Genomic DNA, 15,000 nt, shown 5'->3' with positions numbered 1-15,000 from the left:
TTTGAAGCCAACGACATTTATGCTAATCAACCAAGGGTAGCCGAAGCGGGACCAGTATTTTCCAGTCAAGAGAGATCTAATACTGAATTAGTTGCTGAAATGGAAGGTATAAAACTTGACCTCCTTATTCTACAGAAAAAGGTAGAAGCCAACTCTAATCTGCTCTCGATAAATTGCCAAAATCGAGAGGAATTTGCTGTTAGCGCCGAACTTTGTGAATACAAAGGGAGGTGTGAGAAACTGGAATCATCTATATGCAAAAAAGAGAGAGTTATCGAAGAACTTGAGGAGAAATGTTTGTCTCTCGAAAATCGTGCTGTATCATTGGAACAGGAAAATGACTCACTAAGGCTTGCATTAAGGCTTACTTTACGAGAAAAGAACGAAGAAGACTCCCATCACCAGCAAGAGACGAACGAGTGTTTTTATCAAGTGAAAAACTCGGGCACGAATGTTGGGTGTAATAAACGCAACCAACGTAAAATGTCAACTCAGAATAATATCGTGACGCGTAACAGGTTTGAGATCCTTAGTGATGCACAAGATGATCCAACAGAGACAGAGGCAGCAACACACAAAATCATCCGGCGACGGCAAAACCATCAACGGGCGTCATATAGGTCGTCTCGCAGTAATCCTAGTGAACCAAGCGAAACTTCTGCTAACGATGATTTACGCGGTGAGGTCGGCAGAGAGAGGAGTGCCAGCAGTAAGTTTACAACCCTATTGATTGGGGACTCCATGGTCAAGGATATTCACGGTAAGAAATTAGCGAAAGCAGTAGGGCACCGAGTGGTGGTAAAGTCATTTTCTGGAGCCACAACCAAAGCCATGAGAGATTACTTAAAGCCTAATTTAGAGCTCCAGCCTGATGAAGTGGTGCTACATGTAGGTACAAACGATCTGAAGGCTAAAAACGGCAAAACATCTAAAGAAGTTGTAGAAGCTATTGTTGATCTCGCTAAACAGATAGAGGGGTCTTCCGAAGCTCAAGTCATAGTCTCAGGACTTGTAACACGAAAGGACAAGCTTAATGATAAAGTCTCAGAGGTGAACAAGCACTTGACGAAGTTTTGTCGTCAGAATGATTGGAGATTTATTGAACACAATAATATAAACGAAAAGGGGTTAAACCGTGGAGGTCTACACCTGAATTTTGCAGGTAACAAGCGTATTTTTAAGAATTTTTATCATGGTCTAGCTCATTGAACTTTTACTATGCCTTACATTAATGCCGTGCCGTTGGAAGGCAACAGTCAGGAGTCATCGAGAAGTCCGACTCAAAATCCTATTGATCGTTCTCGAGTATTGCCCTCCAAACGCGGTTTTAAGCTGGCCTCGCTGAATATAAATAAATTGACCACTCATCTTGATGAACTCAAGATCTTTCTCGTAAGAAGCTTTAGTGAAACCAACTCTTAAGAAACCTGGACTTGCTATTGAATATAAGAACTTTCGTCCTGTCAGTAATCTTTGTTATGTGTCGAAACTGACTGAAGGAGCTGTGGCGTCACAGTTGTTGGGTCATATGACAGTAAACAACTTGCATTTAAAGTTCCAGTCCGCTTATAAGAAGAATCACAGCACGGAATCAGCTTTATTTAAAGTTAAGAACGACATATTAATGAACATGGATGCACAAACAGTAACAGCTCCAGCAGAAATAGCGCACGAATTTAATCGTTATTTTGCTACCATTGGCCCGAAACTTGCTAGTGATATTCCTTCTTCAGATGGCAACAGCTATCTGAATTATCTCACTAGCACGGATAAGGAGTTTCAGTTCCGCCCAACCTCCACAAATGAAGTATTTTCACTGCTGAATAAACTGAAAAAATCAAAGGCAGTCGGCCTTGACAAAATTTCTTCTCGACTTATTCGTGAATGCGCGGATCTTATTTGCAAACCGCTGTGCTATATTTTCAATCAGTCATTAATGTAGGTGTGTTCCCAGACGACTGGAAGTGTGCACGGGTCACTCCACTATTCAAACAAGGGGAACGTGATGACCTAAACAATTACCGCCCAATTTCCGTTATCCCGGTTATAGCCAAAGTGTTCGAAAGAATAGTTTATAACCAATTATATGCGTACCTAACAAAGCATAACGTAATATGTAAATGCCAATCTGGTTTTCGCTCTATTCATTCCACCGTTACGGCTTTACTTGGGGCTACGGATACTTAGGCTTACAACATTGACCGAGGAAAAATAAACGCTGTTGTTTTCCTAGACCTAAAAAAAGCTTTTGATACGGTTAATCACGAGATCCTTTTATCTAAATTAAATAATTACGGCATACATGGCATTTCTTACAACTGGTTTAAGTCCTATTTGGACAACCGCACTTAAAAGTGTTCCATTAATGGATCACTTTCTAAAACTTGCTCACTAAGTTGCGGCGTCCCTCAAGGGACTATTTTGGGTCCATTGTTGTTTTTGCTTTATATCAATGATCTGCCAAACTGTCTAACGAATTGTGTGCCATGGACGTACGCAGATGACACCCACCTAACATATGCGGGTGACAATACAGGCGACATAGAATCAAGACTTAACCATGATCTAGAAAATGTTAAAAAGTGGTTGATAGCAAACAAACTTACCCTGAACATGACAAAAACCGAATTTATGCTGATTGGATCAAGGCAGAGGTTGTATGCTCTCACAAATCCTCCAATTCCCGAGATAAATGGTGCTCCTAGACCCTCCTATCACTCAAGTTTCTGTTGCTAAATCCCTGGGCGTGCTTATTGATAATAATCTTAACTGGAGTAGCCATGTCGATAAACTGACAAAGAAAGTAGCTTCTGGAATTGGAGCCCTCAAACGTATAAGGCATCTCGTTCCTCAGACGACATTGCGCTCTATTTATCACGCTTTACTTCAACCGCACTTTGACTACTGCAATGTCGTCTGGGGAAACTGTGGTATCACGTTACATGACAAATTACAAAAACTGCAAAATAGAGCAGCCAGAGTTTTGACCTTCTCTAATTTTGATGCAAATGCTAGCGAGCTATTCAAAATTTTAGGCTGGAAAAATCTAGTTAGCCAGCAACAAATTGCGCTGGCCACAATGGTCTATAAGTGTCTTCAGGGGCTAGCACCGGAATATCTATGTTCTAAATTTACAAACCGCGAATCTGTTTATAGTTTAAGAGACTCTGAAAGAAAGCTTAATGTTCCGTTTCCGCGGACAAATTATTATAGAAGCAGCTTCAGCTATAGAGGTGCTACTGTCTGGAATAGCTTACCCCTCAAAGCGAGACAAGCAGAGTCTCTTGGGCTTTTCAAAAATCTGATTAAAGACATATTTTAGTATAAAGCACGGCATTCATGGAAAGCAGCTTTAGAATTAATAATATAGTATTATAGTAATTGTATTTTATTGTAATCATTTTAAAATTTTACCTTTTGTAATTTAGATTTTAGCATTGTTTGTAATCTTAGCTGATGATTTTACCGTGCATAAATAATAAAATATCATATCATATCATATCATAACGAGCAACCCGGCACTTTCAAATGTGCGCGCTCACGATGCAAAACTTGTCCTTTTACTCTTAACACTAGCAAAATATCGGGATCTAAGCGATCTCTTAAGATCACCGATCGTTTCGCATGTACCTTCGCAAAATGTCATTATTGCATAACCTGTACGTTATGCAATAAATTATACATTGGTGAGACAGGTAGACGACTAGGTTACCGATTCCGCGAACACCTTCGCGATGTTGAAAAGAATGACATGGATGCATCTAAGCCAGTCGCTTGTCATTTTAACTTCCGTAACCACTCCAAAAAGCACATGGCAATCTGCGGGCTTTCCCTACATCAAAGTGCGACGGAAAGCTGCAAGCATCTGGAACAAAAATTCATCTTCCAAATCGGCACCCTTAATCCTCACGGTATTAACGAACGCTTTTCATTTAACTAATGTATTTCTATTTTTCACGTTGCCATGTTAACACCAATAGCGTAGCTCCTCAGCTTTTAGAATTTCTGTACGGTGGCCAATTTACATTTACATTGGGAACACAAGCAAATATTCAAAGGGAACAAGGGAACAAGGCCCCCCCCCCCCCCCCCTCCTTCCTTCCTGGGAGGGCCTCAAGAAGTGTATGGTCCATCCCTTTTCAGCGGGTGATGCATTTAACAAAATTTGTTTCAAATCTTTTTTGCCATGAGTCTAGCATACTTCTGTTGGGGGTGGAGGGGGTGGGGTCCTGCCTTACTTAACCTGAGACCATTCAATGTTCAAGTGGTGTTACCTTTTCAATGTAGTCAATGGTTCATCTCCTGGTTTTTCTCCAGTCTGAGGGTTGACTGTGGTAATGGAACACCTTTATGAACAGAAAATGAATTTTTTTTAAAATCAAAGATTATGATAACAAATGGAAATAACCTAAACGGAACGTAGGAGGATTTCATTTAATAGCATATTTGGGGGGGGGGGGGGGGTCTTGCCAAATTACATGCCTGGAAAGTCCCTCATACATTACCAAACCCCCCGCTATAGCAATGGCAACTACATAACCCCCCTACTTTATCCAGCATTATTTCTCAACCCCCTCTCCCTCCCTCATTCATATGACAGTCACCCAACTTACATATGAAAGCAGAACAGCGCGGCCAGTTCATCCAATGCATTCACAATGTTGTAATAGAATGCTCATATTCAACAGTTTAGAGACCTGTCAACATGTTAGAGGTCATAAACAGTGCGTGGTATCAACAATTATCCTTATCCCTGTTCAGTGTGCATACCATCACAAATGCACAATACTGTATACTGTATATGTCACTTTTAAAACCAGCCAACACATAGTGTGTATTTATAAAACAATGCTCAGTTGCACACGTAATGACTATTGAAAACACCCTTGATACTTTTCCAAAATAATGTAACCTCCTATAATTTTGCCAACCCCATGGCCCATGCGCTAATAAATGAAAGCCCCCTTAGCTGTAACATCTACAAAAAAATTTAATGAAACTGACACCATGATATACAAAATTGTTCCCAGGACCTGAGACTCCCTTGGCTTCTGGGCTGTGTGTGTGGGGGGTGGGAGAAGCCATTAGGGAGAGGTCCTGGGAACAAGGTTCCATGATAAATTCTCATAACTCCATCCCCCCAAAAGTAACTGTTGACAACCATTGTTGTTTCAAATTTCTGAGAATACACAGAAGAGCCAGAAGTCTTTGATTCATGGACTTGCTGCTTTGGCTGTGGCCAGAGTCTGTCATGTTCTTGGCACAGACCAAAAGAAGAGAGGACTCTGGGGAAGAGAATGGTCATTTCATTGAACACCACACAAAAACGCACCATACGTTATAAGGGACTCTTTGCTGACATCATTGTTTAAATTATTTTTCTTTCAATGACATACAAGTTTTTTTCACAGAAGGCAAATTGACTTCAAAAGGTAAAAGAACATTTTGGAGAAGGGTGTATTGCACTGCACTGCTCTACCAACTGAGCTTGCTATCCAGCCAGCAGGGATACTGTTCAAATTGCAAATGTGAATGAAATGACTTGTATAAATTGTTTTTTTTATACACGTATATTCTACAAAAAAGGAGTGCATAGAGTAAACCCGTTGCTTTCTAAATGCACGACAACTCAACCCTTTGACTACCAGTAGTGATCAGTGTGTAAATTGTCCTCACAATATTTTCGATGAAATGTCCGTCATAAAGGTATTGAGAATAGAGATAATTGTCAGCTTAAGACGTGTGATCTTGATAAAACATCAAATTCTCATGACCACCCAACAAAGAAATCTATGGTAATAGGAAGGAGAATAAACGTATTGATCTTGGAAATGAAAGAATAAAGGACGTTGCTTACCTTGAGCAGATCATAACAAATCGAAATTCCATGTCACCCACTCTTATTCTTTTACCTTCCCATTTGTACTTCAAGACATTACCAAACAGAAAGAAAAAAACAAACCTCCAATTTACAATATGAAGCAATCAATATGAAAAGGAATACAGGGTTCTCCCTAGTTTTCAGAACAACAGGTAAGGGACCTTTTCAAAGCGGTAAAACATTTGGTTAATGTTGGACGTTCTACAAAGGATAAGTGACTTCTGAGCATTTGCAGGCGGTAATAAGTGCTTTTACAAACGGTAAATTTTACCGGTTACCGCCTGATAAGGAGAACCCTGGGAATATGACTCCAGAGTACAAGATTGTTACCAACTGGTTTTTAAAACAATAATTCCTAAATTTTGTCAGTAATCTTACAAGAGTATTGAAGGTATTATCTTGCAACCATTACAACAAAGGTTGAGTGTTGTCAATGAATTATAATTGGAATGTTCCTCCAAATTTGTACAATTAAGTATAATGTTTTCAACAACTAAAGGAACATAAATGGACAGCTTAATCTGCCAAAAGTTGATCAATACTCTTCCCTTTGCAAGAACTTTGTTGGGAGGAATGATTGTTTGGTATATCACTTCTAGCCAACAGAACAAAGTTCTTGTAAACAAATTCCAAGGTTGTGCTCTAACGGCGCCCGGTCGCCTGAGGCGACTAACATTTGGCTTCGGGCGAGTGAGAAAAACTACCCGGTCGCCCGTGTAACAATATTTGCTTAACATTGGCTATCATTGTAAACCATGACGTCGGTTAGCCTCGTTTTAAAGAATAAAAACATGTGCTCTTGTTGAACCGCCATTATCCGCTTCGTTTTCTTCATCTTCGGCTTAACACCTCGATAATAATTGTTACAGCCTGGCCGGGCACTCATACTTATTGTATTTCTAGCAGATAAGGAGGCTAAAAAATTTAATATGCTGGTGGTTATAGTTTACGAAACCTCTCAGAAAATGTTTTTTCTTCGTACGAAACAATCGGTTCAAAGGCCGTTCCACATGTAACATAATCCGTGACTTTGCACGTAGCCGGCGGCCGCACGAATTTCGATTCTTTCTCAAAAAATAGCATTAAATTTGGAACGTGAATTTTGGCAGTTTTTGGTTATAGTTTTAAAAAAGAGTTCTTACTTCTGCTCTGACAATGGTAAAGCGTGGCCGGGGAAGCGGTGCAATTTACTTTTGTATGAACCCGGGAATCGCAGTTTATGCAAATGTCATTTTTTTACGATTTTTCGCGGCTGCGCCTGCTTGGCCAAAATATATTTTGGTAATGGTTGTTTTTCCCCTGTATATGAAATAACGAAATAAAAAAGGGAAAGATATCATGTTATTTGTTGTTGTTTTAGAAACAGAGCAATCCGGCGTTGTCTTTGGTTCGTGACAAATCATTCCGTGCCCTAAACAAATAACGCTGACTGGCGCTTCGACCGAACAAAAAGCTCATTCCACTAAACATTTTACTGATAATATAAGGAAAAAATACTTTAGTTCTGTCCTGTAGCAATGATTTTCGTCCAGATCAAGATGACTTGCTAAAAGAAAAAAAGGATAGCTTTTTGGGCGGCGGTGGTTTCATTGTTTCACGGCAGTTTTTACAAAAGCTCCACGGGGATCAAGCGGCATTGCTTCACGCTTAGAAAATTTATTTAACCCAACTAATCAGTAAAAAGGTTTACCTGCATTAGACCCAAACGTTTTTACATAAACCTGCGGCAATCTTTACTTTTTCACTTTTAAACCTGAAAAACATCGGTGGCATTGCCATTTTTCTCGTCTTTCTCAAGTATGGCGTGGAAAATTTGACGGGTTGCGGGTTTTTCTTGCACTAGCGAGTTCGAGGATCACCAGAGCAGTAGCAGCAATGTTTTTTTTTTGTGAGAGACAGAGAGAGAGATGGATGAAGATCTTGCTGCGTTGTTGATCTCAGATAATTAATTGAATAAATAATAAATTAATACGGGCGACCAACTTGGAGGGTTGGGCACCCTACCTGAAATGCTTGGGAGCCCTTTGGGCTCCCCGAAATTTTCCTTAGAGCACAGCTTTGAATTCAATTATATGCTATTATGCTATCTATGCGATACTTTATCCACACCAACAAACTACATATACACAAAAAAAAAATCAATATTCTTCAAGATTTTGTAGACAAAATAGGTCCCAAGTATAAAACTGAGAAAATTGTAACCTATCTAGATATGGAAAGATGATCTAGAAATAAATCTTTTTTCAAGCTTCCAGTTCCATGACATCTTCTGTTTCGAAAATACAGCATTTAGAATTTCCGAATTGTCACCTTGAGTGACACCATGAGACAAAGCTACATGTATTTGGTTGAAAAAAATGTCTATCCCTATGAATCTCCGCAGTTTGAGCCTTTCAAGTACACTAGGAAATCTGTTCATACACATGACTGTATTTTATACACACATTTGACCTGAAACCAGAAAAAGGCCCATGAAATAAAAGTTAGGCAGATCATGGCAGTTAGACAAGCAACATTTTTAGTACATGTAGTTTCCAGCAAGTGTGAAAAAACCCATGCTTGAGCGGAATTTTTCTTCAGTTTGTAAGGGTTGCTGGCAACTACATTTTGTACTTGCGTTGTTTGTTTACCTAAACGTGATGACTACGCTAACCTTCATTTCATGCCTATTCCGAAGCTTCAATATAAGAAATTTCATAATAAATTATTCTAAAATGAAAAGCAACATGATATCTAGCTGCCCCTTAAAAAGGTGTTTTGACTCTTTGACTCCCAAGCCGGCCTGAACTGGCCATACTAAAGTATTTCACTCTGTCTAACGCCAGACGATTTTACTCATCAATGGGGAACCCCTGGGAGTCAATGGGTTAATCACTCGCTGAAGAACCATGTCTCCATTAAATTAGGTGGATTCCAGGCCCATTTCAGTAATGAAACAAGGGAACCAACAGTTGGTTAAAATTATTTCCATTAAAAATTACCTCTCCAAATGCCTCAGGACCGCTGATCACAATATTTGGCCGAAATCTGTGCATCGTGATTGGAGATTGAAGCTCTTCGTTAACTCTTCTTAAAGTTGCTTCAGAAGCAATAAGATATGGTGCAAAATCACTAAATGACACCTTGGGAAAAATGCACAATTTAAAGAAAAAATTCAATTTATTTAATACAGCGATTTAAAATGATTTTGACATAATAATATTACAATAACCAAGTAATTATTTAGTCACACTTCAAAACACTAAACAATGTCCTTGCATCAATGAAAACTGAAAAATAATGCTGTAGTTTTGTTGCCAATTACCACTGAAGTGCACTGAAGCTATTCTTTCTTGTGGGCAGCGAAGGAAGGAGAGGATAGAAATGGTTGAAACTTGAAAAAAACTGGCCATTGTCTTCAGAAAGACACCAAAAATTAAATATGAATAGCTCTTTGTGCCATAAATGTATTTCATATCTTGTCAGTGGGTTGTCAGGAATGTTTTATGAGTGAACTTAAGTACTACCGTATTTACCCGTGTATAAGTCGACCTTTTATGGCCTCAAAAGAAGCTCCAAAAATCGCCCTCGACTTATACATGGGTCAAAGATTTCGAGCCAAGTTCCAGCTAAATAATTTATTCAAAATAAACATCATAATGTGGTCGTTGGGCATAACAAACGCAGTGGACGAATACTTCAAAATGAATGATGAAAGACTTCAAAATGAATGTGATTAAGCAATTCCAGTTGAAATGAAAAAGGATTTGTTTTACTTTAAATGTTGAAGATACTCACAAGCACAAATATGAAATAGACACTGGAAATTTTCGTTTTTCAAAGGCAGAAAGCTCTAAAAAACATTCTTGTTTCTTCAAATAAAACGCGATCCTTCAACGGCTTAGTAACCTGGCACAATTCCTCGTGTTTGTGAGCAAGCATGATCGTCACTCGTGTTGCCTGAAAATGCTGGTTGGTAATGATTGTCTTTTATTCTTTATACAAACCTGGATGATTTAAATGCTTTTGCAAACTTTGTATTGTTTGGTTTATGAGTTTTGTTTCGTTTGCCATGTGAGAAATTATAAGTCAAGCACCAATTAAACCTTGCACATTTCGCATCGTTTTTGAAGTTATTTTCAAAGATTGACTCCTGCTTCTGTGATGTTGTGCTTATCCTCTAAAGGCCTTTATCCTTGAACAACGAAACAGGTTAGTTTGAGGTTTGCATGTTCGATTTTCTGAGAACTTTTTCGAAATTCAAGGACCAAATGCCCGCACATACATACAACAACCGCTGAACCACAAAACTATTAAGCGGTTGAGGCCCATAATTTTTTGTGAATCTACAGTTCCAGAAATCGAAGAATGCAAGATTAATATGCCATGAACCTTTAGCAAAGAAATTAAGAAATTGCTTTTTTTGCCATCAAAAATGATGGGGTCGACTTATACATGGGATCGACTTATACACGGGTAAATACGGTAATTTACTACAAAAACCACTGATCTGTGGAACGAGTGGGAATTTACATATCTCTGCCCAGCCCACTTTCGCTTGTAAGTAGTTCAAATTCTTAAGAAGTATTGGCAGAACTGAGCGCATATGGAAGGCTCTATAATCGTGGAAAAACTCTTGGGGGAGACTTGAGATTATCCCTTTGAAGACCAAACCGGATGAAACTGGCCAGACTTAGTATTTTACTCTGTCTAACGCGAGACCATTTTACTTGTCAATGGGGAACCCCTGGGAGTCAATGGGTTATACAAGACATTATTGGAAAAGGTGGAGACTTCACCACAGTTTCTTCGTAGGACGTTTATCTACGATTCCCAAAGAAAACAGAGATAGACTGTGAAAACATGTTTTTTCCATTGTTGCGGTCATTACTGTACACCTTAAGCCCATGGGAAAGGAATTTCACCACAATGTTCAACGGAAGTGGGTATTGGGAGGCGCGGTGGCCTCATGGTTAGTGTGGTCGACTCCGGAGCGAATGGTCCGGATTCGGGTCCTGGCCAGGAACATTGGAAACTGGGATAAGCTCCGGCCTGATGGGCCACTTGGCTCGTATGCAGACTTTACCTACCCTACCTGTGAAAACATGTTTCTCCATTGTTGCGGTCGTTATTGTACACCTTAAGCCCGTGGGAAAGGAATTTCATCAAAATGTTCAACGGAAGTGGGTGCCTGGCAGTGACTCGGTAATTCAGACCCATTACACAGATCGGTGGTTTTCGTACTAGTAGATTTTTACCCATTTTTGATCTAAAAACAGCAAAAAATTAAACATGACAGTGCCCCTTTAAGAAGCATTTTTCTGACACCCTCCAAAAAATTAATGATTCTTAAAGGTGTTGTTCTGTCAAGTGCCAGATGGTTTTACTTGTCAATGGGAATCCCTCATGGGTGAGAGGGCTATATCTCTCTATAAATAAATTACAAGTATATACACACCGTACCTGTAGATATGACTTTCAGTGGGAAGACGATTGGCAATGAGACCACTCATACAAATCATGCCCTCTCCCCCTTTTAAGGAGGAGAGGGCAGGAGCTGTTTACTCATTCATTAAAGATGAAGAGGTTAACCAAACTCTTTTTTCAAACAAAGCTCAGAAATCTCTTTCTGGACCAAGACACAATTAATCAAAATGGAGTTCTTTACATTTCCAGCTTCATGACCCTAGGGAAGCTCTTTTTAAATTATTTACAAAATACCTTAAAATGTTCCTCCAAGTGTACCCCAAGACTGGTCAAAACAGGGGCAACCGTTGACCAAAACAGAACAAAACAGGGATATATGAGTGACAACAGAGAAAGAAAAGTATGCGTTCAGGCCTTTTCTCATAGTCCACGCTAACATTTACAGTTACCTCATTGTTGGAAACAGATAGCAAAGGCTTAGACATAAAGGTACACTTTGTGCTGGACATCAAAATTGAGCGTGCATCTGACTGAGCGTGCATTTCTGGACATACGTATGATCATGGGGTAAACATTATTACCATAAGGGTTGACCCAATTTATAGTGACCTGAGATAAGAACATCACAACACTGACACAATGATGCCTTTTACAACGCAACACGCCTTACCGTGGCCACCCAACAAACCTTCACATTTCAGAACCATGTGTAAATACATCAACTCAACAACCCATGCAAAGGTGTTCAACTTACAACCATGCAAACTTTGGGAGGAGGTGTGACCGTCAATCAAATTTGCACACCCTGATTGGCAGATAATTTGTAAAAGACGCTTTTAAGTGGCCACCGTAAGGCACGTCACACTGTAATATCATGTTTGTTCTGACAATTCTCTTCTTAACCCACTAGCAGTGTTTAACATGTCATGTCAGATGGATGGTTAAATGTATGAATGTTTGTCAAAATTGTTGGTGAAACATGACCACCCAACAACTCCAGATCTTGCTACTGTAACTGACTTCAAAGGTTGTTTGACAAGTTTGAGCCCATGTTGTTTCCAGGTCAATTTACATGTACTCACAATTGGGCCAGGAATTCCAATGAAAAAAACAGAGCTTGAACCTATAGTACTTCCCAAAAAGTACTGTAGCCTATTTAATTGGCCAATCATGAGGTTTGTATACTGTGGGAGATATTATATTATTATTTCTACATACCTTATCATCAGGCATGGCGAGGCTTCTCTTTTCTTCCATATCTATTGGTCTTGGCTTGGACAGCTTGTACAGTGTGCAGTTGGGTCTATTTAAATACTTTGAGAACCATTCTGATGCTTCATCTCCAGCATACTGACCCTCTGCATTTATTCCGTACACTCTGTTCACACAGAAGAAAATTGTTTTTATTAACCTCTTTCTAACCAAGCGTGAGGGTTGTACTGGGGAATAATGGCCAGAGGTCGTGGCAGTATGGCAGTACGGTAGTGGCAGTGGCAGTGAAGTGAGGTCTGTACAAAACTGACCAAGGGCCAATTAATATTCTCCAGTTCAGTCATGCAGGAGCAAATGAGGTTAATAAGTTAAGTATTATAACATGGCATTGTTTCTTTGAGTGATCAGACACTTCTCCACTTGGTGAATATTGATTTCATAATCTTTGTAGTTATAACTTGCGTAGCTGGCAGTAGTGTTGGCACAAGAGCCAAATTAACAAGCAGCGAAGCCGTGTGAAGAATGGGGAGGGGTGCTGTGAAATATATGTATTTCACAGTGGTTCTCCCCATTCTCCCTGCCAACAATACCGCCAGCTATGTGGACTATCGTCTTCCAACATCAAACTGTGAATGGGAACCATTTACATAATTGTACTGTTGTGAAAAACACAATTACATTTCTTCAATCGTGTCAGTTAGCAACCGACAACTGCAAAAAACTGCTTGAGTTGGTTGAGCATCCACCTGTTGTGGGGGAGGTGACGATTTTAGATCCAACACGCAGGGTCATAAAATAACTGCTCTTCTCACTGCTAAATTTGTGGGTACATGTATGTCTGGAAATGTGAGTCATAAAGCTTGCTATGAAGTGTCCCCTTTCTCTTCCTTCAACATCACTCAAGGCCAGGGATAGACAGACCACGAACGTCACACAGTATTCCCTAAAACCTGCACCTCACATATAAATGAAAAGCTGCATACCCTAACCGCAAAACACTAACGCTGACACTTATGTACCTCACTGTTGGAAACTGGTAGCAAAATAATGATTAGACTTGAGGAGATAGTGTTGGATATCAAATTCTTGTGTGCATTCAAATAATAATTATTATCTGCATTTCTGCGCATAGGTATGAAATCAATGTGTCTTTAGAGGACCCTGACTGAATCATAACAGATAAGTTTCTGGCTTAAATAATTTATTGTTTCCTCCAGATAATTATCGATGGGCTTGATTCTAGCTAACTGGAGTTTTAACATTACCCAACAGATGCAAGTGTATACATTTACATTTTATCACCTTTTACACTGTAATAGAAAACCTACCGTAGTTTACTCATTGCCTACCTAATGTTCTTGGTTTCCTCTTCATTTTTATGAATGGTCAGTTGTAAGGGTTTCATTCCAGGAGCATCCAGACAAAGATATTTGTCACCCTCAAAGTGAGGAATGACCAAGGCAAGCTTTGGGTCTTTCCGCTGGGCCACAAACTGATCATTTTCATCTAGAATAATCCAGTGCCTGAAACCAATAATAAAGACTTTTTGATTAATTTCATCTTCGTCTAATTAACATGGCCCTAGTTGCTCAAAGACATGATAACTTTACTGGATGGAAAAGTCCCTTAAGTTTTGGTTACAATCTAGGCAAAGATTTCAGTATAGTAACCTTGCTCAATTAACAGTGAATAATTGCACACTTTTAATTAATAATGCCCCAGTCAATGTAAATCCCTGCGCCCCCAATCTGGGAAAAGCTGTGACATTAGAGGGACCATAACCAACGTGCGACATTCAAAACTGTCCAAGTAAGCCGGGTCTTGAACAAGATTTGCTCTTTGGTATCCAAATTGAATTTCTCTGCTGGAGGATTGGAGTCTAGAACTGTGTCACACCGCGACTGGGACCAAATCAGACATGCAGCCATGAAAATGACAGAATTAAAGACTTGCTGCTTGTTAATGTGCTAAACTATAGAATACAGGGCAACTTTTGAAACAACTATTTTTTCAGTGGCTACTGAACCACTCAAACTACATGTACCTTTAATGCTTCTTCTTTATTTGGAATTTTACTGACAAGCTGTGGAGATAGCCACCAAGCCACCTAGAGATACCTGTATAACTTATTCGTTCTTTAATTAAACATTGAATTTCACTCAATGAGGGCCCCTGCAGTGATACTGCTTTAAAACTGGCCCTGCATTCTTTAGTTGCTCCCTTACTTTTTGCTTGCCATCCAAAAATACACTGAACTCACTGAGTGGAAAACCTTGCCGACTGTTTTGTTTTGTTATTAGTGATATTTTTGACAACATTCATGTATCCTTTCAGTGGTAGGTGGACCCAGGCAGGGACATTGGAATGGAAATATTGCCCTGGGGGCGGGAACATTATATGTAGCTCACTTTCTCTTGTTCTTTTGTCAAAGTCCCTGCCTTTTCCCAGGGTGTTGAGGTTGTTAAAAGAAGATTTGTGATTGGCAAATCTTGTTTTAAAAG

At 39.5% G+C, this 15,000-nt stretch overlaps 1 protein-coding gene across 1 annotated transcript in view; it reads right to left on the bottom strand.

The window, feature by feature from the left end:
• LOC137979759 (mitochondrial amidoxime-reducing component 1-like) overlaps positions 1 to 15,000 on the bottom strand; it is a 21,930-nt gene that overhangs the window by 3,021 nt on the left and 3,909 nt on the right. Inside the window, exons 2-6 of the mRNA XM_068827103.1 lie at positions 13,849 to 14,022; positions 12,506 to 12,665; positions 8,863 to 9,003; positions 5,858 to 5,925; positions 4,275 to 4,346 (exon numbers count right to left, since the gene is read on the bottom strand). Coding sequence (XP_068683204.1) covers positions 4,275 to 4,346; positions 5,858 to 5,925; positions 8,863 to 9,003; positions 12,506 to 12,665; positions 13,849 to 14,022 — 615 coding nt within the window. The remainder of the gene's footprint in view (positions 1 to 4,274; positions 4,347 to 5,857; positions 5,926 to 8,862; positions 9,004 to 12,505; positions 12,666 to 13,848; positions 14,023 to 15,000) is intronic.

The sequence above is a fragment of the Montipora foliosa genome, chromosome 12, assembly GCF_036669935.1.
Source record: "Montipora foliosa isolate CH-2021 chromosome 12, ASM3666993v2, whole genome shotgun sequence".
In the NCBI taxonomy this organism is placed as follows: Eukaryota; Metazoa; Cnidaria; class Anthozoa; order Scleractinia; family Acroporidae; genus Montipora; species Montipora foliosa.
Note: the sequence above shows the minus strand (reverse complement) of the source record. Positions and strands in the feature narration are given on the sequence as shown.